Source organism: Lagenorhynchus albirostris, chromosome 15, assembly GCF_949774975.1.
Source record: "Lagenorhynchus albirostris chromosome 15, mLagAlb1.1, whole genome shotgun sequence".
Lineage (NCBI taxonomy): Eukaryota > Metazoa > Chordata > Mammalia > Artiodactyla > Delphinidae > Lagenorhynchus > Lagenorhynchus albirostris.
In genome coordinates, this window is record NC_083109.1 from 49,385,499 (window position 1) to 49,407,758 (window position 22,260).

Sequence of the window (22,260 nt, forward strand, 5' to 3'; positions counted from 1 at the left end):
ATACGTGAATTCTATCTCACAGTACAGCTGTTTTTAAAAAGTAAAAAAAAAATCACCCCACCCACCCCATCCCAGTCTTCCCCCGGAGATTACTGTAGTGAACAGTCTACTGCAACTGTTTCCAAATCTTTTCAAGCACATCAGATGCATGAGAAAGTAACCAATGGGCTAAGGAATGAGATTTTCATTGCCAAAGTAACCTCTTGCACTGAAGATGACACACGTGTATTTTGCAGGACAGATTCATGGGTTGAATCTGCCAGGATAACGGGTACATGCATCTGAAATGTCTCAGACATTGCCCACCAACATATTGCCCTGCCCAGGGCTGCATAGCATGGACTTTATTTTTTCCCAAAATTTCAAAAAAAAGGAAATAGTGTGTTATGTTGCATTTTTTTATTACTGAGGAGAAGAACTAACTATCACTTGATTATTTGCCAGAGCCTAAGAATTGCCTTCATGTTTCCTTTTGGGTTGTTTGTCCTTCTTTGATGTATTTTTATTTTGTGAGGGTTAGTTACCCTCTGTTACAGATTCTGCAAGCCTTTTTCCCAGTCTAGAATATATTGATTTTATGTATCATAAAAGTTTTCTGAGTTCCCCCCCAGTTCCCATGAATGTCCCCAGAATGGAAACAAGGGCACAGGAGCAGGATGTGAGGTTGGGAGAGCTGGGTAGATGGGCTAGCTGTGGTAATGGGGGCCTCCCCACAGGGGTGCTGGGAATCTGCGGGTGCCCAGACATAAGAACCAGGACTCTGACTCAGGCCTCCTTCCTCCGACTTCCCTGGACATGCTGCTGCCCCATTGGATGTTCCTATGGCCCCAGAACCTGGCTGTCCTTGGACTGGGGGAAGGCCCAGACGTGGAGAAACCATCATTCCTCAATTACCCACTCAGGGCCCTCTCCCTGCTAGCAACCTTCACAAAAGTATCCATTGTTTATTTTTCTGGCTGTGTGGCTAATGTCTTTTTATTGTAACAAGCACTGGAATCCATGAATGGTGATGGGAGCTCACCAGGATCCCCGCTCCCAGAGGTCCTGGATACAACCCTTCCCAAGGCCCAGGTGCAGGGCTGTCAGAGGGCTGGACTGGAGGAAGCGGGGTCCGAGTCCCACATCACCTTCACTGGCAGCATCTCAGTCCATGTCTGTCTGTCTGTCTGCCTCACTGGGCTGTTAGGGAAACCAGGGCTCATGGTCACTCCCTGGCCAATCCAGCCTGGTGCCGGCAGCCAGAGGGACCGAGGGTAGGCTGGCCCTACTTTGGGCCTCAGGTTCCCCACCAGTAACAGCAGTGGGAACAAATGGTCTCCTGAACAATGATGTGCCCAGGCCCAGCCTCTGCTCACTGCAGGGTATGTCCTCAGACTCCTCCCTGCCAGCACCCACACCTCTAAGTCCTCATTTTAAATTTAAATAACTCTCTTTAGTAACCTGCTTTTTGGAAGTAAGTAGATTCTTGGAAACAGAAACTCTTGACCTTTCCTCCCAGCCTGGGTTCTCCCCCCACTCCCCGGGGTAGGGCCAGGAGGCTCCTTGGACGGCCAGGCCTTATCAGTTCTGCCACTTGGTCTGGGCCTGATAGAGCCACCACAGACTGCCAGAGGGCCAGGCGGGGCTCACAGACCCTATCTCAGACCCACCTTGACATCTCCACCATCTCTGCCCAGAAAGAATCATTCACCTACAATAGGAACCACAATAATCTTGAATTCATGCTGCTGTGTCCCAAGGTCACATGGTGACACCTCATCCCTCTTAAGAGTGTGGTGGAGGCTATTCTAACCCCCACCCGAGGTTAAACCAGGGAAAATGGGGCTCACAAGGTACCTGACCCTGCCCAGGGTCACCCGGGGCTGCTTTTAGGTGAGGGTATGCAGATCCCTCCTCCGTCTTCTGCTGAGACCAGGGCCCTCTGAACTCAGGCCCAACTGCACAAGCTCAGAACAAGCCTGGGGCTTGGAATTCAGCCCAGAGGCCAGCAGGTTTCAGCACCCTGAAGTCCTGCACAAGCTCAGGCTCCTCTTGTTTCAGGCGGGGAATGCAAGGCCCAGAGACAGAAGACCTTGCCCACAACAAACCTTGGTCTCCTCTGCCCACTGGGGCTGGTCCCCCTCTACTGAAACTGAACGTGTTTCATAACCTTCCCGAGCCTCTGTTTCCTTATCTTAAAACATGTCATGATAATAAAATAAAACTTCTCTCACAGAGCTGTGAGGGTCAAATACCCAACATGAAGAGTATCGGTCTACGCCCAGGACTTAGAAAGCACTTGGTAAATGTTAGCTAGGGCCACACAACAGACCTTACCTCACACCACACAAAATCAGTCCAAGGTGGATTGTTGCCCAGCTCAAAGGACCAAACAATAAAGTTCTTAGAAACGTAATACAGAAGGTTCACTTCACTGAAGCCTTCAGTCCAACGCTTATTCCACTTGCTTAAAAAATTGAGGTAAAATTTGCACAACGTAAAATTAACCATTTGAAAGTGAACAGTTAATTCGGTGACATTTCGTATATTCGTAATGGACGCAACCATCATCACTAACTAGTTCCAGAATATTTTCGTCATTCCCCATCCTCCCCACTGCCCTCCCCGCAGCCCCTGGCACCCACTCATCCACTTCCTGTCTCTTTGGATTTGCCCGTTCTGGATGCTTCATATAAGTAGAATCACACAATATGTGGCCTTTCACGTCTGGCCTCTTTCACTTAGTATCATGTTCTCAAGGTTCATCCATGTCAGGGTGTGTTGGTGCTTCATTTTTATGGCTGAAGAATATCTCATTGTACAGAAGTATCATTATTTGTTGATCCATTCCTCCACTGATGGACATTTGGGTTGTTTCCACCTTTTGGCTGTTGTGTATAGAAAGGTACAACACTTTTTTTTTTTTTTTGCAGTACGCGGGCCTCTCACTGTTGTGGCCTCTCCCGTTGCGGAGCACAGGCTCCGGACGCGCAGGCTCAGTGGCCATGGCCCACGGGCCCAGCCGCTCCATGGTATGTGGGATCCTCCCAGACTGGGGCACGACCCCATGTCCCCTGCATCAGCAGGCGGACTCTCAACCACTGCACCACCAGGGAAGCCCGAAAGGTACAACATTTTTAAACCCAATTTTAAAAATCACTAAATTTTATTGCATTAAAATTATAAACTTCCATTCAAAAACAGTGCTAAGAGCATTCAGGCAAGGTACAGACCTGGGGGATATAAGACACGTGAAACTGACAAGAACTTATATCCAGAATATTTTTAAAATTCCTATAAATCAATAAGACTGGCAACACAGTAGAAAAATGGCCATGACTTGGAAACTTCAAAAAAGAGGAAATCCAGGGCTTCCCTGGTGGCACGGTGGTTGGGAGTCCGCCTGCCGATGCAGGGGACACGGGTTCGTGCCCCGGTCCGGGAAGATCCTGCATGCCGCGGAGCGGCTAGGCCCGTGAGCCATAGGCCCACGTACCGCAAAAACAAAAAAAAAAAAAAGAGGAAATCCAAAGGACAGCAAATATGTGAACAGGGGCCCAAGCTCATCAGCGTTAGGAAAGTGCAAATTAAGACCATGTGAGAAACTAATACATACCCACCAGAATAGCTAAAATTTGAGACCAGGAGACCTACCACAGCAAACGTTTGTAAGGATGTGGAGAACGAGGAACTCAACCATCACTAGGGGAATGCAAGGTGGTACAGCTGCTCCAGAAAGCGGTCTGGCATTAATTACTGAAGCTGAGAATTCCCATGCCCTAGACCCAGCAGCCCCGCTCCTAGGAATATATCTGACAGAATGTTCACTGCAGCATCATTCACAGCAACCAAGAACTAAACAACCCAAATGTCCATTCCCCAGTACCCTGTGTAACTTTGTGATATATTCCTACAAGGAAATACAACACAGAGATGACAATGAACACCCACAGCATCTCTGGCATGTCACAAACATGGGTGACAGAAGACACTGTACTGTTTCATGTACCTGAAGGCCAAAATCAGGCAAAACCAACTAAAGTGCCTAAGGACACTTTAGTAGTAGTAAAAAGTTATTGAGGGACTTCCCTGGTGGCGCAGTGGTTAAGAATCCGCCTGGGCTTCCCTGGTGGCACAGTGGTTAAGAATCCGCCTGCCAATGCAGGGGACACGGGTTCGAGCTCTGGTCCAGGAAGATCCCACATACCGCACAGCAACTAAGCCCGTGTGCCACAACTACTGAAGCCTGCGTGCCTTAGAGCCTGTGCTCCACAACAAGAGAAGCCACTGCAATGAAAAGCCCTCGCACCGCAACGAAGAGTAGCCCCCGCTTGCTGCAACTAGAGAAAGCCAGCGCACAGCAACAGAAGACCCAACGCAGCCAATAAAATAAATAAATAAATAAATAAATAAATAAATAAATAAAATAAATCTTAAAAAAAAAAGAAAGTACTAAAAAAAAGAAAAAGAATCTGCCTGCCAATGCAGGGGACCCAGGTTCGAGCCCTGGTCCAGGAAGATCTCACATGCCGCAGAGCAACTAAGCCCGTGCGCCACAACTACTGAGCCTGCGCTGTAGAGCCCACGAGCCACAACTACTGAAGCTCGTGAGCCTAGAGTCTGTACTCCTCAACAAGAGAAGCCACCGCAGTGAGAAGCCCACACACTGCAACAAAGACCCCACGCAGCCAAAACTAAATAAATAAGTAAATAATTTTTTTTAAGTTATTGAAAAGCAAGAAGGTAAGTCAGGGTAGGGGTCACCTTTGGGGAGGATTGGGTTGCTGAATATGTGCCTTATAATAATTAATTAGGCTATGACATAATTCATTAGGCTATGATGTAATCTTGTGCTATATTTTACAATGAAAAAAGTAAAAAAAGAAAAGGGCTCCTGCCCACACCAATGCTTTGCAGGGCTTGGTAGTTTCAGAAAAAAAGTGGCTTCCTGTGCCTCCCTCTCTTATGGAGGCCAAGGATGGGGGGAGGTGCTGCCGGGAGAGAAACAGGAGGCCCTGAGGCCAGAGAGGAGGGGAGGACCGGCCCCATAGTGGGAGGTCTAGAGTCCACACTCATTACCTCCCACACTGGCTCCTGGCCACAGACCCCAGACACTGCAGCTGGGGGGCTTCTAAAAGACACATCCCTCACTGAGACCCTACTGTGCCTCCCCCTCTGGCAGACTTAATACCTTCACCTGGCAGGCCAGCTCCAGCCTCACCCAGGACCTCCAGACTCCCTCCCTCTGCGTGACCTTCCACCTGGCGCTCAGCCTCCTCTGTCTCCCTCACTCAGTCTGTTTTCTCTGCCAGTCTGTCCATCTGTCTCTGTCTGTCTCCCTGCTGACACCTCTGCTTTCTAGGAGCTGAAGCCTCAGAATCAGGCTTACATACCCTTATGGAAGGCCCATATGCTGGTGGTGGCCCTGGAGTTTCCTTCTGAACCAAGCAACAGCCAGAGGTGACTGGGGAGGACCAGGCTCATCCCATTCTGGAACGAACCCAGAGAGACAAAGCCACACTCCCTGTGAACACCTGGGGCCCTGGAGTCAGCACTGCCAGGAGAGGTAGCAAGAAGCCTAAGGCCAGTGGAGGGTGGGCACCTCCCTGGGAGAGGGTGACCCTGTCACAGGAGAAGAGGGGCACAGCTGTGAAATGTAAGTAGGGAGAGACTGGGAAGGGGCTTCCATGAAGGCAGACTCTACCTCCAGGCCACAGACAGGCACCAACAGCCCAGGTGAGATCCCCGCCCTCTCTGCTCAGCAGTGGGGAGGTATCCATCGGACTCAGCTCCTGCATTCAAACCTCCACACTCCCATCAAGCCCGGCTTGGACGTAGAAGAGACCAACATCGTGGCACAATAACGTGCCAAGCACAGTGTCTGGCATACAGAAGGTGCTCGATCCTTGCTTATTCTTGTACACGTTTTCCAATCAGAGGGCTTGTCTGAGCCTCACAATTTTCTCTAAGAATAGTTCAGCAAAATATCTGTGATCAGAACTCTCCACGCGGGAAACGTTTACCCATTCTGTAAAAAGTCTAATAGGCTTTTGTGCAGATAACTCTTTGACTAACTCCCAAATTCATACGGAAAGGCAAAGGAACCAGAATCACCAAAACCATTTTGGAAAAGAATAATGAGGGAGGAATGACATCACCCAGTCTTTTAACACCTTTATTGAGATAAAATTCACATGCCATATATTCCACCCATTTAAAGTGTGCAATTCAGCGGGTTTTAGTATATTCAGAGAGTTATGCAGCCATCAGCACAATTTTAGAACGTTTGCATCACCCCAAAAGGAAACCCATCCGCATTAGCAGTCACACCCCCCAACTACCCCGGCCCCAGACAACCTAATCTACTTTCTGTCTCTAAGGATTTGCCTGTCCTTGACATATATATAAATGGAATCATACAATATGTATTTTTAATTTTTTTTTTTTTTTTGTCTGTGGTGGGTCTTTGTTGCCGCCTTCGGGCTTTCTCTAGTTGCAGCAAGTAGAGGCTACTCTTCGTTGTGGTGCGCGGGCTTCTCATTGTGGTGGCTTCTCTTGTTGTGGAGCACTGGCTCTAGGCCTGCGGGCTTCAGTAGTTGCAGCACTCAGGCTCAGTAGTTGCAGTACACAGGCCCTAGAGAACATGGGCTTCAGTAGTTGTGGCATGTAGGCTCAGCAGTTGCGGCATGCGGGCTTTAGGATGTGTGGGCTTCAGTAGTTGTGGCTCGTGGGCTCTAGAGCACAGGCTCAGGAGTTGTGGCACATGGGCTTAGCTCCACGGCATGTGGGATCTTCCCAGACCAGGGATCAAACCTGTGTCCCCTGCATTGGCAGGTGGATTCTTAACCACTGTGCCACCAGGGAAGTCCCACAATATGTGTTTTTTCAAGGTTCATTCATGTATCAGTACTTTGTTCCTTTTTTTGATGGAATACTATTCCATTGCATAGATTATACCATGTTTGATTCACCCATTCATCAGTTGAAGGACATTTGGGTTTTTTGCACTTTTTGGCTATTATAAATAGTGGTTGGTGCTACGAACACAGTACAAGTTTTTGAGTGGATGTATGTTTTCATTTTATTGGGTATATACTAAGGAATGGAACTGCTGGGTCATATGGGAACTCTATGTTTAACCTTTTGAGGAACTGCCAGGCTGTCTTCCACAGTAGCTGCACCATTTTACATTCCCACCAGCAGTGTCTAAAGATTCCAATTTCACCACCTCCTCACCAACACTTGTTATTTGCCTTTTAAATATAGCCATTCTAATAGGTGTAGGTAAGGTTAGGGTTAGAGTTCAGGGTTAGGGGTTTTGATTATAGCCATCTTAGTGAGTGTGCTCTGTTTGGTTTTGATTTGCATTTCCCTAATGAGTAACGATGCTGAGCATCTCTTCATGTGCTTATTGGACATCTGTATGTTTTCTTTAGAGTATTGTCTATTAAAGTCCTTTGCCCAGTTTTCAATTAGTTTTTTGTCTCTATTTTTCAGTTGTAAGTTTTTTTATATTGTGGATCAGTCGCTTATCAGATGTATGATTTGCAAATGTTTTCTCCCATTCTTGGGACAGGATCTAATTTTAAGACCGAACATAAAGTTTACAGTAATAAACACAGTGTGATTTTGGTGAAGGATAGACACATAGATCAATGGAACAAAATAGAGAGTACAGAAATAGACCTGTAGAAATATGTCAAATTAATCTTTTACAAATGAATTAGAGAAGGCAATTCAATAGAGGAAGTATAGTGTTTTCAACAAAAGGTGCTAGAAAAATTGAACACTCATAGGCAAAGAAAAAAAACCTGGACATAAACCTCACACTTCATACAAAAATTATCTCAAAATGGATCATGGATCTAAGTGTAAAATATAAACTATGAAACATTTAGAAGAAACCATAGATAAAAGTCTCTGTGACCTGGGATTAGGCAAAGAATTCTCAGGCATGACTCTAAAAACATGAATCTTAAGAGGAAAACTTGATAAATTAGACTTCATCAAAAATAAAACTTTGGGGCTTCCCTGGTGGCGCAGTGGTTGAGAGTGCGCCTGCTGATGCAGGGGACATGGGTTCGTGCCCCGGTCCGGGGAGATCCCACATGCCGCGGAGTGGCTGGGCCCGTGAGCCATGGCCGCTGAGCCTGTGCGTCCGGAGCCTGTGCTCTGCAACGGGAGAGGCCACAACAGTGAGAGGCCCACGTACCGCAAAAAAATAAATTAATTAATTAATAAAAAATAAAACTTCGGCTCCGCAAATGACACTATTAAGAAAATGAAGTGACAAGCTACAAACTAGGAGGAAATATTTGCAAATTGCATATCTGACAAATGATTGCACCCAGAATATATACAGAACTCTCAAAATTCAACAATAAGAAAACAAACAACCCAATTTTAAAATGGTCAAAAGACCAGAAGAGATATTTCACCAAAGAGAATATATGGGACTTCCCTGGTGGTGCGGTGGTTAAGAATCCGCCTGCCAATGCAGGGGACACAGGTTCGAGCCCTGGTCCGGGAAGATCCCACATGCAGCGGAGCAACTAAGCCCATGCGCCACAACTACTGAGCCTGCGCTCTAGAGCCTGCGAGCCACAACTACTGAAGCCTGCATGCCTAGAGCCAGTGCTCCGCAACAAGAGAAGCCACCGCAATGAGAAGCCCGTGCACCGCAATGAAGAGTAGCCCCTGCTCACCACAACTAGAGAAAGCCTGTGCACAGCAGCAAAGACCTAACGCAGCCATAAATAAATAAATAAATAAATTAATTAATTAATTAAAAAGAGAATACATGGATGGCAAATAAGCCCATGAAAAGATGCTGCACATCACTGGCCATCAGGGAAACACAAATTGAAGCCACAATGATATATTTTCTCACAACCATCAGAACGACTAACATGTAAAGATTCTGACAAAGATGCACGGACGCTAGGACTTCCCTTCATTGCTGAGTGGAATGCAAAATGGTAAAGCCACTCTGGAAAACAGTTTAGTGGTTTCTTACAAAGTTAAACATACAGTTAGTACATGAACCAACAATCCTACTCCTAGATATGGTATCATCCCAGAGAAATAAAAACTTATGTTCACATAAAGACCTACACAAGAATGTTCATAGCAGCTTTATTTGTAATAGCCCCAAACTGGAAAAAGCCCACATGTTTGAGTGGGAGAATGAATGAACATTAGTACCGTGGAGTACTACTCTGCAATAAAAGGAAGCCAACTACTGATACCGGCAATAACATGCATGGATCTCAAGGGTATTATTCTAAGTAAAAGAAGCCAGTCCTACAAGATGACATGCCGTATGGTTCCATTTATAGGATATTCTTGAAAAAGACAGAATTATAGTGGTTGTCTGGGTTTAGGGGACAGAGGAAGGTGAGACTGCAAAGGGGCAGCCTGTGGGAGTTTTGGGGCTGATAGAACTGTTGTGTGTCCTGACTGTGGTGGGGTTACACAAATCTACACACATGTCAAAATTCACAGAGCAGTACATTTAAAAAAATCAACTGTATTGTATGTTGAAATAATAACGTGGTGAGCAACAGAGTAGTCCCCAAAAGCACATGACATTAGGATTCTCTTATTGACCAGCCACCTCCTCCAGCTTTTCAGGAACAGAACCAGTCAGTACCTCCCTCCTCAGGGCCCACTTGGCAAAACCATTGCTTTCTTGGAGGAAACCCAGGGATCCTAGAGCCAGTGTCTGTGGGGGAGGGGGGTGCGGGGGGGATGCTGGCATGTGAGTCCAGCCACAGGACCCACCGAGGAGCAATGCAGGCAGCACAGGCACAGGCCAGCCGAGGAGGGTGTGTGGGCACTGCTCCTCTGGCTTCTCCCATTTTGTGATTCTGAAATGGACAAGGGCAGTGCAGCACTGGGCTGCCTGGGCCCCTATCTCCCCTGGAGTCTGGTCAGGCTGCAGCCAACGCCCCCTTTAAGGCCCAGCAAGGGCAGCCGGAGTGATAGCCCCTCACCCCACCAGGCCCACCGGGCCCTGACTGCCCACTGTCACTGGATCTGATAAGAGACCCACCCCCCATGGCCCCCTCCCCTCTCCCAGCGATGACCACAGCCTGGCCCCCACCCTGGCTCCACATATATAAGGGGACCCTGGGGGCTGAGCACCACGGACACCAGTTCTCAGCATACCCAGCTCCCACTCAGCCGCCACCATGTCTCTGACCAGGGCTGAGAGGACCATCATCGTGTCCATGTGGGGCAAGATCTCCACACAGGCAGACATCATCGGCACCGAGGCCCTGGAGAGGTGAGCACCAGCTGGGCTGGGATGGAGCCTGGTAGGGGACAGTGTGGGTCACTGAGGACAGGGGTCAGTAGGAGGGGTCAGGGAGGATAGGTCAGCAAGGAGCGTCAGTGAGGAGGGGGCAGTGAGGAGGGGACAGTAAGGAGGGTCAGTGAGGAGGGGACAGTGAGGAGGGTCAGTGAGGAGGGTCAGTGAGGAGGGGACAGTGAGGAGGGACAGTGAGGAGGGGACAGTGAAGAGGGTCAGTGAGGAGGGGTCAGTGAGGAGGGGACAGTGAGGAGGGACAGTGAGGAGGGGACAGTGAGGAGGGTCAGTGAGGAGGGTCAGTGAGGAGGGACAGTGAGGAGGGTCAGTGAGGAGGGGACAGTGAGGAGGGTCAGTGAGGAGGGGGCAGTGAGGAGGGTCAGTGAGGAGGGGACAGTGAGGAGGGACAGTGAGGAGGGTCAGTGAGGAGGGGACAGTGAGGAGGGTCAGTGAGGAGGGGACAGTGAGGAGGGTCAGTGAGGAGGGTCAGTGAGGAGGGGACAGTGAGGAGGGACAGTGAGGAGGGGACAGTGAAGAGGGTCAGTGAGGAGGGCACATATGCAGGTTCAGTGAGCACGAGCAGCGGTGAGGCGGGTGCTCGGCGGTCAGCGAGCAAGAGAAGGGGCATGGGGAGGGTGACGAGGGTCGATCGTGTCCCTCCCTCAGCGCCCAGCACCCAGGTCTCCACAATCATTGTTGATTGAATGAGTGAGTGAAGGATGGAACGAATGACTGGAGGACAGGGCGGTGAGGGTGAGGTGGGCCGGGCCATACTGGAGCTGGGGCAACAGCTGAAGTCCGCGATACCGATCCTGTGTGTCTTTAAAATGTTCATATTGGGGTCAAGTTGCACTTTTTGCCCTAATATTTACGTTTTAACTCCCGCGTGCAAACGTGACGTGTCCCGGCCCGGCCCGCCCCGCCCGCAGGCTCTTCTCCAGCTACCCCCAGACCAAGACCTACTTCCCGCACTTCGACCTGCACGCGGGCTCCGCGCAGCTGCGCGCGCACGGCTCCAAGGTGGTGGCCGCCGTGGGCGACGCGGTCAAGAGCATCGACAACGTGGCGGGCGCCCTCTCCAAGCTGAGCGAGCTGCACGCCTACGTGCTGCGCGTGGACCCTGTCAACTTCAAGGTGGGCGCGGGGCGGGGCCCGGGGCGGGGCGGGGTCCGGGGACGGGGCTGGGTGCCCGCCGCTCGCGCCGCGCCCGCCCTGAGCCACCCTGTCGCCCCAGCTGCTGTCCCACTGCCTGCTGGTCACGGTGGCCTCGCACTTCCCCGCTGACTTCACGGCCGACGCGCACGCCGCCTGGGACAAGTTCCTGTCCATCGTGTCCCGCGTCCTGACCGAGAAGTACCGCTGAGGATGCCTCCCGACCCCCAGGGCAGGCTTCGAGCCCTCCCCTTCCCCTGCACCCTCTTACGATTCCACCCGGGACCCCCAATAAATGGATGAGGATGGAGGGAGCCTGGTTGTGCGTCTCAGTATTGGGGGAAGCGGAGGAGAATGAAGGGAGGGAATGGAGGCTTCGCAGGAACACTGCCGACCCTAGTGTCACCCCCGGCCTGGAGGTCACTCCAAGGGTGCTTTGGGGGCGGTCCTTGGTCCTGAGGACCCCAGAGTCGCGACCGGAGGGAGCAGAACAGCCCAGGACCGCCCACGCCGTTTTCTCGGGTCAGACCTGAGTTTGTGCCTCTTTCCCGCCTCCCAAATCACCCAGTCTGTCGCTTCAGTCAGCGTATTGTGTGTATGTGTAGGGTATGTGTAGGGTATGTGTAGGGACTCAGGGGCCTTTCCTCAAAGCTTGTTGTCACAGCTCAGGCACTGAGAGGACCCTTGACACCTCCTGGCCCTCCGCGCTCTTTCTCCCAATCCCTCCATCAGCTCCCTGTGGAATAATTGTAGATCCCCCTGAAGTCTGCAGCCAAGGCGCGCACACACACACACACACACACACACACACACACACACACACACACGGCGTGATTCAGTTCCTCCGCGGTGACAGGGACCTGGGTTGGCAACCAGGGTCCCCAGGTTCCCGCCGCGCTCCTGAAGATAAGGGCGGGCAGGGCGCCGGGGGCAGGGCCGCTATAAGGAGGCCGGGACTGCGGGCGCGGCACCCAGAGCAGCCACGCCAACGCCATGCTCAGCGCCCAGGAGCGCGCCCAAGTAGCACAGGTCTGGGACCTGATCGCCGGCCACGAGGCGCCCTTCGGGGCGGAGCTTCTGCTCAGGTGGGTTGGGGCTGGGTCTCCAGAATCGTAGCGAGGCGGAGACTGGGGTGTTGGGCCTGAGTCGGGAGGGGGGCGGGCCTGACCGGGGGTTCGCGGGGTCTGGGCGGCGCAGACGCTGGAGGGACCGCCCTCCCTCTTCACCCTTGCTCCCGCAGGCTCTTCACGGTGTACCCCAGCACCAAGACCTACTTTAAGCACCTGGGCGACCGCCCTGACGAGGTGCAGCTGCTGAGCCACGGACAACGTGTGCTCGAGGCGGTGGGAGTGGCCGTCCGGCACATGGACAACCTGCGCGCGGCCCTGAGCCCGCTTGCCGACCTGCACGCACATGTGCTGCGCGTGGACCCCACCAACTTCCCAGTGAGCCACCCCGGGACGTAGCAGGGTTCGCGCGCGCAGCCGAGGTGGGGAGGCATTCGGCAAGGAATTGGCGAGGACAGATCTCTTCTCACCGGCCTTTTCTCCCGCAGCTGCTGATCCAGTGTTTCCAGGTGGTGCTGGCCTCCCACCTGCAGGGCGAGTTCACGGTGGAGATGCAGGTGGTGTGGGATAAGTTCCTGACGGGCCTGGCGGTAGTGCTGACAGAAAAGTACCGCTGAGTTCTGTGCCCCGGGTCTAGGTCTGCGCATGTCAATAAACAAGCCTCAAAAGTCTGGACCCCGCGCAGGTGTGGTCTTTGGGGAGCAGGCGGACTGACGTCACAGTTGCGGGCAGAGAAGCTCCGGGTCCTGAGGGGAGCCTCGCGGAATCTTAGGGCAGGATCCCCAACCTTTGCTGACAATGGAACCAGGGGCACAGGAACGGGACCTTGGGCACTCAACAAACCCTGAACGAGGACGGTTCCCGGTCTGACAGTCTGGGGGTCCGGGCCGGGTGTGTACACCCAGAGGCTTGCACAGAACAGTTGCCCTCCCGGGGCAGGGGAATGTGGTGGGGCCGAGCGCGTGCTCGGATGGGGGAAGTGTCTTCGGCTTCACCTCGCATCTGGCACCCGTGCGATGCCATACCATTTGCAAAGCACGTCCTCATTCACACACTAATTCGTCTCCGTCCCTACCTCACTCCAGGAACCGCAAGCCTGAATCTTCGCCTCTTTAACAGCTAGGCGGGGCACCGAGGCCTAGGGGGCAAGTTCCTGGCCTGAGGCCAAACAGACTTCGTGGCCTAGGGCTCCACAGACCCTCATCTCTGTTCTTTCCCATCTTCTCCCCTACTTCCAGCACTCACTCTGTAGTTGCCTTGCCCTGGTCCAAGTTAGTCCCTTCCTCTGCATCTCCTGGGGCAGGGAGTGGGGTAGGAAGGAAGACCTCTACGGCCACAACCCATGTCACGTCAACATAAGGTGAGATACTAGGCTTGTCCCTAAGCGTGCTGAGCCTGATGCATCCGACGGAAAATCCCCAACCGCGCTGGGTCTTTTAAATAATTTAGAAGATCCTAATGCAGGGTGGGTGCCTGGCTGGCCCACGGCCACCCAAACCCCACCCCAGCTCCAGCCGCCCCGCTCAGTCTCTGGGGTCCCTGGGCCATGGCGCCCACCTTACACACACACACACACACACACACACACACACACACACACACGTGCCCTGTCAATCTCTCTTCCCTCTGCAGCACTGGTGCAGGGATCTTAGTGCTCCATTTAGAGCCTTTGCAAATGCAGGAGCCTGACCCTGGGAGCTCTCCAAACTCTGAATGAGAATGGTTCCCCAGCTGATAATCTCACATCTGTGCAGGGCTGGGAAGTGGGGGACCAAGTCCAAAGCAGGGGGTGGGGAGGGGCTGCTGGATGCCAAGCCCTGACCCTGGCTGAGCGGAATGCCCCCACTGTCCATGACAACACCTGCTAACCCGCGCTGTGCCAGGGCCTGCCCACCATTGTGGGTACGATGCTTAAAGGACTTCCCCCCTGTTACATCCTGCACCCACATTATTTACATGGGCAGTTTACAGCTCTTCATCCTGGGGAAAAGTTTAGTGCGAAAGCAGCTTGTTTCACTTCGGAAAAGACTGTGCTCCTCTCCAAGACTGGCAAATAGACACCTCGAGGCTACACCAGCTGGGGACAAACTCGGGTGCCAGTGGGTTTGCGTGGCTCGGAAACGTGTGTGAGCTCCCAGACCCACAGGAGCGGGAAAAGAGTGGGCCCCAGGACTGGGTGGGGCCCACTTGGGACTCCAGCACTCCCGCACCCTCTCGAGACCGAGCTTTCCAGGCTGGCACCTCCCGGCCCCGCGCCAGCCAATGAGCGCGCCCGCGATCGGGCGTGCCCCTCGCGCCCCAGGCATAAAGGCTCGCGCACTCCCAGCCCTGCACGCTTCTGGTCCTGACCCAGACTCAGAGAGAACCCACCATGGTGCTGTCTCCCGCCGACAAGACCAACGTCAAGGGCACCTGGGCTAAGATTGGCAACCACAGTGCAGAATATGGCGCAGAGGCCCTGGAGAGGTGAGCAGCCCATCTGCCCGGCTGGGACTGGGGCCGGTCGCCCCGTCGCATCCTGGTCCTGGGCCGACCGGCCTAAGCCCGGCTCTCCCGTCTCTTCTCCACTCAGGATGTTCATAAACTTCCCCAGCACCAAGACTTACTTCTCCCACTTCGACCTGGGACACGGCTCCGCCCAGATCAAGGGGCACGGCAAGAAGGTGGCCGACGCGCTGACCAAAGCCGTGGGCCACATAGACAACCTGCCCGATGCCTTGTCTGAGCTGAGCGACCTGCACGCCCACAAGCTGCGTGTGGACCCGGTCAACTTCAAGGTGAGCTCGCGGGCCGGGCCGGGAGAGATCTGAGCTAGCAAGGCAGAGAGTGCGGTGGGGTTCCAGAGGTGGAGCACGGCGGCACTCCCCCAACCCCGCGGCCCCTGACACCCCCTCTCTCCGCAGCTCCTGAGCCACTGCCTGCTGGTGACCCTGGCTCTCCACCTCCCCGCCGATTTCACGCCCTCGGTCCATGCCTCCCTGGACAAGTTCTTGGCCAGTGTGAGCACCGTGCTGACCTCCAAATACCGTTAAGCTGGAGCCTCCGCGATTCCTACCTTGGCCTGGGGCCCTCTGGTGCTCTGGGCACCCTCACTTCCCGATCTTTGAATAAAGTCTGAGTGGGCTGCAGCCTCTGTAGCCTCAGTTCTCTGTGTCCACAAACCGTGCCGGGGTCGGGGTGGTTCCCAGCAACGAGGAATGGGAGGGCTGAGGAGGGATGGGAGCTAAGGCTGAGGCCTCCCAGAATCTGCTGAACCAAGCTCTGACTTGCAAGGGCTCTGCCCGAGGTGGGTAGTCCTAAAATGGCACGCTGTTTTGCAGTTTCTCTGATCCCCCTTAAAGATACAGTTAGGGGCTTCCCTGGTGGTGCAGTGGTTGGGAATCCGCCTGCCGATGCAGGGGACGCGGGTTCGTGCCCCGGTGCGGGAGGATCCCACATGCCGTGGAGCGGCTGGGCCCATGGGCCATGGTCGCTGGGCCTGCGCGTCCGGAGCCTGTGCTCCGCAACGGGAGAGGCCACAGCGGTGAGAGGCCCGTGTACCGCAAAAAAAAAAAAAAAAAAAAAAAAAAGATACAGTTAGATCCAAACAACAAACCACACAAATAGGCTTTTTGTGGGGTCTCCCGGCAGTTCTGCCTTGGTGCTGTGAGCAACCTTCACAAAGGCCCCCGTCCCGCGCGCCAGTGCCCTGGACTCCACACTGGAACCTTGCACACCCCACCCACCCTGTAGCCCTTAGGGACCCTATCAGCACCTCCAGCCAAGCCCCCATCTTCAGGGCAACACCCAGCGCTGGATAAAAGTTTGGGGAGAGTGGTGGGGCCCCTGCTCACCACTTTCTTTCTGGACAAGGACCTCTTCGAACAGCTGGGGAGTGGCTTCCCCCTCTCCACCACACACTCTTCCTCTGCCCCATAGCCCAATTTGCTTTCATTTAAATATAGAAAAACACTGAAGAATTAAATTAAAATCCACCCATGGTTTTTTTCACACACACACGCACACCCTTTTTGTGTGATTCAAAGGAGAGAGAGAATCCATCTGTCCTGTCCACCTAACCCCCGCAGAAAGAGCCAAGGCTCACAGTTTGGGACTGACCCCACTGGCTCCTACCCTGTGCTGAGGGGACACAGCTACATCTACAACTGTACTTTTTTTTTTTTTTGGTCAAAAATACTATTCTACCTTAGGCATATTTTTCTTCAACCTGCTCTTCTCACTGAACTGTGTCTCCTCTACCTGTCTTCTGGCCAATTCATTCAGCTCTGTCTCACTTCATATATTTGTTGGTCATTTTGATATTTCCATTAATTTCCTGTTAAAATCCTCTGTCAATCGTTCTCATAAGTCATTTGTCTTTTCCTTATATCTTTGTGGGAGGTCTTCCCATATTGTGAATGTAAGACATCAGCTGAGAAATGTTCCTCAAATCTTGCCTTAAAAGGGCCGGGGTGGGGACTTCCCTGGCGGTTCAGTGGTTAAGACGCCGCACTTCCAGTGCAGGGTGCACGGATTCGATCCCTGGTCGAGGGACTAAGATCCTGCATGCCCCGCGGCTCACCACCCCCCCCAAAAAAAGGCTGGGGTGCAGCAACTACCACCCTGGAAGAAGAAACTTGAACCCGGAGCCCCCCAGCCGGAGGGATTCCAGTAGAGATTTGTTGAGGACATGTCAGCGATGCGCACACGTCTTGTGTGCATCCGTCTCTGGCCTGAACTAGACTCACCGAATCGCCCATTCATTCACTGATTCTGCCCAAATTTAAAATGCCTAGCGTGTGCCAAGCCTAGGTCCAGGGTGGGTGGGACGGGCTGACCTACTCCCTTCTTCCATCCCTCAGGGGTTCTAAAGGGTGGAAGAGCGGACATCCACCCCGCTCCACAAACCGGCCCCCGCCAGCTGGGACCAGGATAGCACTTCCGGGGAAGGTGGACGCAGCGGGCGGGAAGCAGCCGGTGGGAGGGCGAATACCCTGGCCAGAGTCTCCAGGTCCCTCCCCAAACCGGGAGCGAAGCACGCACCGCCCAGCCAGGCGCACACGTTGCGCCGCGCGCCCCCTGCTGTCCAGGTCCATAGGCGCATCCCGGCCCCGCGCCAGCCAATGAGCGCGCCCGCGATCGGGCGTGCCCCTCGCGCCCCAGGCATAAAGGCTCGCGCACTCCCAGCCCTGCACGCTTCTGGTCCTGACCCAGACTCAGAGAGAATCCACCATGGTGCTGTCTCCCGCCGACAAGACCAACGTCAAGGGCACCTGGTCTAAGATTGGCAACCACAGTGCAGAATATGGCGCAGAGGCCCTGGAGAGGTGAGCAGCCCATCTGCCCGGCTGGGACTGGGGCCGGTCGCCCCGTCGCATCCTGGTCCTGGGCCGACCGGCCTAAGCCCGGCTCTCCCGTCTCTTCTCCACTCAGGATGTTCATAAACTTCCCCAGCACCAAGACTTACTTCTCCCACTTCGACCTGGGACACGGCTCCGCCCAGATCAAGGGGCACGGCAAGAAGGTGGCCGACGCGCTGACCAAAGCCGTGGGCCACATAGACAACCTGCCCGATGCCTTGTCTGAGCTGAGCGACCTGCACGCCCACAAGCTGCGTGTGGACCCGGTCAACTTCAAGGTGAGCTCGCGGGCCGGGCCGGGAGAGATCTGAGCTAGCAAGGCAGAGAGTGCGGTGGGGTTCCAGAGGTGGAGCACGGCGGCACTCCCCCAACCCCGCGGCCTCTGACACCCCCTCTCTCCGCAGCTCCTGAGCCACTGCCTGCTGGTGACCCTGGCTCTCCACCTCCCCGCCGATTTCACGCCCTCGGTCCATGCCTCCCTGGACAAGTTCTTGGCCAGTGTGAGCACCGTGCTGACCTCCAAATACCGTTAAGCTGGAGCCTCCGCGATTCCTACCCTGGCCTGGGGCCCTCTGGCGCTCTGGGCACCCTCACTTCCCGATCTTTGAATAAAGTCTGAGTGGGCTGCAGCCTCTGTAGCCTCGGTTTTTTGTGTCCACGAACCGTGCCGGGAGTCGGGGTGGCTCTCTTTGCCTTGGACCAAGCAACTCTCCGAGGCAGGTAAAGAGAGGGAAGGGGAAAACAGTACAGAAGAGGGGCGGAGCCGGTCCCACTGCCACTGCCTGGGATTCTCTGGGCAGCCCTCACCCTCACCCTGGAGTGACTTGCTGAGTACATCTGCCCTTTACCGAATTCCAGAGACTTGCGTATTCATCGCGGGTTTGCTCAAATAATGGGTTTGTTTCCTGTCTTTACATTTTATGGCACACACACTTGTGCTGAGAGTTGGTGGACCTCCAGCCTAGGACCTTGGAGCTCTCCCAGGGCTCTTCCCAGAGTTGGGTGGTGGGGAGAACACAGAGATCACACTTTTTCAGAGGCTCACTGAGTACCCCCTCTCCATCAAGTGCCTCCCAAGTACATGCACAGTCTAGAGGAAATTGGGGTGAGCAGTGCCATTGCAGAGCCAGGCAATTTCCTGGATATGCCCCTTTCACCTGGTACACCCCCCAGGACACTCACAGGGTCTAAAGGACTGATTTGGGGGGCCCAGCTCAGGATCCACTGAGGCCCACTGACTCACCCCAGTGCAGCAGTGGAGAAGAGAGCCCGGGGGGTGGGGTGGGGGTGTGGGCGCCTGCACTCCGATGTGCTTCCTTCCCATGGAGAATGCCCCTAGTGCCCAGTCCTGGTAGTCGTCCAGCCCTGAGCCCCCGACTGAGAGCAGTGTCCTTTCTTCCCTGGGCCCAAGTGTCATCCTCAGAAAATGCGATGGCAGGTTCCCTGACTCAGTGTGTCATGCTTTTAGCACAGCTGGTGGCACAGTATGAGCTCTGTAAGAGGCAGTCCTCCTTATTTTATTATTAGGAAAAATGAGGGCCTGGGCTAAAAGTGGAAACAACCCAGATGTTCATCAACAGATGAGTGTACAAAATGTGATCTATCTATCCATAAAATGGAATGTTATCCGTCCATAAAAAGCAACGAAGTGTCAATACATGCTACAACATGGATAAACCTCGGAAACGTGCTAAGTGAAAGAAACCAGACACAAAAGACCATATATTGCATGATTCTATTCACATGAAATGTCCAGAATACGCAGATGCACAGAGACAGAAAGACTGGTAATGGCCAGGGGCTGGAGGGCAGGGGTTATGGACTGACGGCTAATGGGGACAGAGTTTCTATTTGGGACGATGAAAACGTTCTGGAACTGGACAGTGGTAATGGCTGCACACACTCTGAATGTAATTAAAGACACTGAATTGTACACCTTAAAATAGCTAAGACAGTAAATTTTATGTTACATGAATTTCAACGCAATTTAAAAAAACAAAAGGATGTATAGTGATGCCTGGCACAGCATGAGTGCTGCATAGGTATTAGCTATTATTTTGGGATATATCCTAGGCACCCATTATAAATGCTCATTGTCAGAAAGGGGCGTCTGTTATGAACCAGGCACAACCTTGGAAAGAAGAAATTGTTACCTTCCTTATATTCCATAAATGAGAAAATAGACTCAGAAAGGTGTCATAATAGACTCGGGAGGGAGGTAGAATAAGCTGATGTTCAATGCCAAAATCCACGCTAAAATTCAGGGCAACCTAATATTAATGATACATACTAAATATTAGTTTCCATAGAGTAAACCTTCAAAAATACGGGCCTCAGGGTCCAGGGCGATTAGGAAGGCCCCAGGTCGGAGCAGACGCTCCGTGGAGCGCTCCGGGCCCCTGGGGCCAGATTCTGCGACCGGAGGCACGGCGAACCCAGGATGCCAAGGGGACCGCGGGCCGATACGCGCAGGCGCAACCCGGACTTCATCAAGGCTCCGAGCGCGCGGCCGGGCGGGCTCCACGATGGTGCTGGAGGCGGCGGACCGGGCTGCGGTGCGCGCGCTGTGGCTGAAGCTGGGTAGTAACGTCGGCGTCTACACGACCGAGGCCCTGGAGAGGTGCGCACAGGCCCCGGGCTCCCCTGCCTTCAGCCCGCTCGGGAAAGCGTCCTCCTTCCTCCCCAGCCTGACTCGCCGTTCCTCCCGCAGGACCTTCCTGGCCTTCCCTTCCACCAAGACCTACTTCCTCCACCTGGACCTGAGCCCCGGCTCCGCCCAGGTCAGAGCGCACGGCCAGAAAGTGGCCGACGCGCTGACCCTCGCCGTGGACCACCTGGACGACCTGCCCAGCGCCCTGTCGGCTCTGCGTGAGCTGCACGCGCATAAGCTGCGCGTGGACCCCGTCAAGTTCCAGGTGAGCTCGCCGGCGGGGTCTGACCCCTGTCGCCGGGGGAGGGGGCTCCCGTCAGGGAAGGGGGGGTGCACCCGCGTGGAAACGACTCCCTCTCCGCAGCTGCTGGTCCACTGCCTGCTGGTGACCCTCGCCCGGCACTACCCCGGAGACTTCAGCCCCTCCCTGCAGGCCTCGCTCAACAAGTTTCTGAGCCACGTGATCTCGGCGCTGGCCCCCAACTGTCACTAAATTGAAAGGGTGGTCGCGTGGGGCTTGTGTTTGAGTAAAGTCCGCGGACAAAGCCTCGGGTGCGCGAGTGTTCTCTCTAGGGGAGCGCGCCCTGGGCCTGACAGGGGGCGGGGGCGCCCCTCCTAAATGAAGTAGGGGTCTGAGGAAGCCCGAGTCTCACACTACCAATTGTCAGATCCCAGCAGGACGCCCCCCGAACCCCGGCAGCCTGAGGCAAGTCTGGACAGCGGGTCCCAAATCCCAAGTGGTAAACCCCGACTAGCCATGCCCTTGGGCGCGACCACTTAGCGGTGCAGACCCGGGGCTTCGGCCACTCGGGAAGGGGTGGCAGGTGGCGGTCATGGTCGCAAGCTGCGAGGCCGGACCCTCCTCCGGGCTGCCCACTTCGGACACCTCAGATCCACCTAGAAGCGCGCGGCACAGCCTGGGAGAAAATTAGGGACCGGCGCCCCTGCCGGCGCGGACCGGAACTGCTCCGGTAGCCTTGGGGTCAAAGGCACCTTTGCCAGACTCTGGACCTGGTGGAAGGAGGTGGCTCCTGCAGCGGACAGGGCGGACCAGGGAGCCGGCAGAGAGCGCTGCCCACATGCCACACTTCTCAGGAAGCAGACCTCAGAGCGTCTTCCTTTAAAAAATTCGGAGAACTACTCACTTGCTGCACCTGCCTGTGTATCCCAGTGGGCTCAGCACATCCATTATTCCTTCACTCCCCACTTGACACATGGGGAAACTGTGTGAACAATGGAGGGCATGGGAGTCCCATCCAAGAGTACATGTGTGACATGCACAGACAGAAGTCCCCTCTTATCCTGAGGGATATATTCCAAGACCCCCAGTGGATGCCTGAAACCTCAGTACTGAACCCGAAGCATGCTATGTTTTGTCCCATATGTACACACCTTTAGTAAATTTAATTTATAATTAGGTACAGTAAGAGAGTAACAGCAATAACTAATAAGACAACGACAACAATGTACTGTAATAAAAGCTATGTGAATGTGGTCTCTCTCTTTCAAAATATCTTGCCGTGCAAATTTGATACCTTTTCCATCTCAATACCAGAGCAGTTACCACACACTGCAGCTGTAACTTTTGCAGTTTGAAGTGCGACAGCAAAACAGCATGAATTTTTTTCCTTCTTCACAATTTCAGAGATAGAAGATTCGTTCTTACCATAGATCTTCGCAACCTCAGCATACGATTTTTTTCTTTCCTTATTGTCTGGAACTTTTAGCTTTTATAAAAAAGTTAATTAGTTTTTGGCTGTGTTG

The 22,260-nt window shown here is 53.7% G+C and overlaps 5 protein-coding genes across 5 annotated transcripts; all 5 read left to right on the plus strand.

Annotated features, from left to right (window-relative positions):
• Positions 1-10,172: 10,172 nt before the first annotated feature.
• On the plus strand, positions 10,173-11,743 carry HBZ (hemoglobin subunit zeta). The gene is made up of 3 exons (XM_060123442.1): positions 10,173-10,267; positions 11,218-11,422; positions 11,523-11,743. The coding sequence occupies exons 1-3, from the start codon at positions 10,173-10,175 to the stop codon at positions 11,649-11,651; spliced, it is 429 nt and encodes a 142-aa protein (XP_059979425.1). The 3' UTR covers positions 11,652-11,743.
• A 671-nt stretch (positions 11,744-12,414) lies between these two features.
• Positions 12,415-13,175, plus strand: HBM (hemoglobin subunit mu). The gene is made up of 3 exons (XM_060124463.1): positions 12,415-12,525; positions 12,681-12,885; positions 12,996-13,175. The coding sequence occupies exons 1-3, from the start codon at positions 12,434-12,436 to the stop codon at positions 13,122-13,124; spliced, it is 426 nt and encodes a 141-aa protein (XP_059980446.1). The 5' UTR covers positions 12,415-12,433; the 3' UTR covers positions 13,125-13,175.
• Positions 13,176-14,830: 1,655 nt separating this feature from the next.
• On the plus strand, positions 14,831-15,635 carry LOC132505064 (hemoglobin subunit alpha-like). The gene is made up of 3 exons (XM_060122940.1): positions 14,831-14,973; positions 15,080-15,284; positions 15,411-15,635. The coding sequence occupies exons 1-3, from the start codon at positions 14,879-14,881 to the stop codon at positions 15,537-15,539; spliced, it is 429 nt and encodes a 142-aa protein (XP_059978923.1). The 5' UTR covers positions 14,831-14,878; the 3' UTR covers positions 15,540-15,635.
• A 2,034-nt stretch (positions 15,636-17,669) lies between these two features.
• On the plus strand, positions 17,670-18,475 carry LOC132505038 (hemoglobin subunit alpha). Its single transcript, XM_060122906.1, has 3 exons — positions 17,670-17,813; positions 17,920-18,124; positions 18,251-18,475. The coding sequence occupies exons 1-3, from the start codon at positions 17,719-17,721 to the stop codon at positions 18,377-18,379; spliced, it is 429 nt and encodes a 142-aa protein (XP_059978889.1). The 5' UTR covers positions 17,670-17,718; the 3' UTR covers positions 18,380-18,475.
• A 1,896-nt stretch (positions 18,476-20,371) lies between these two features.
• On the plus strand, positions 20,372-20,989 carry HBQ1 (hemoglobin subunit theta 1). Its single transcript, XM_060124056.1, has 3 exons — positions 20,372-20,466; positions 20,557-20,761; positions 20,861-20,989. Exons 1-3 carry the CDS (start codon positions 20,372-20,374, stop codon positions 20,987-20,989), a joined length of 429 nt encoding a protein of 142 aa, XP_059980039.1.
• Positions 20,990-22,260: the final 1,271 nt, after the last annotated feature.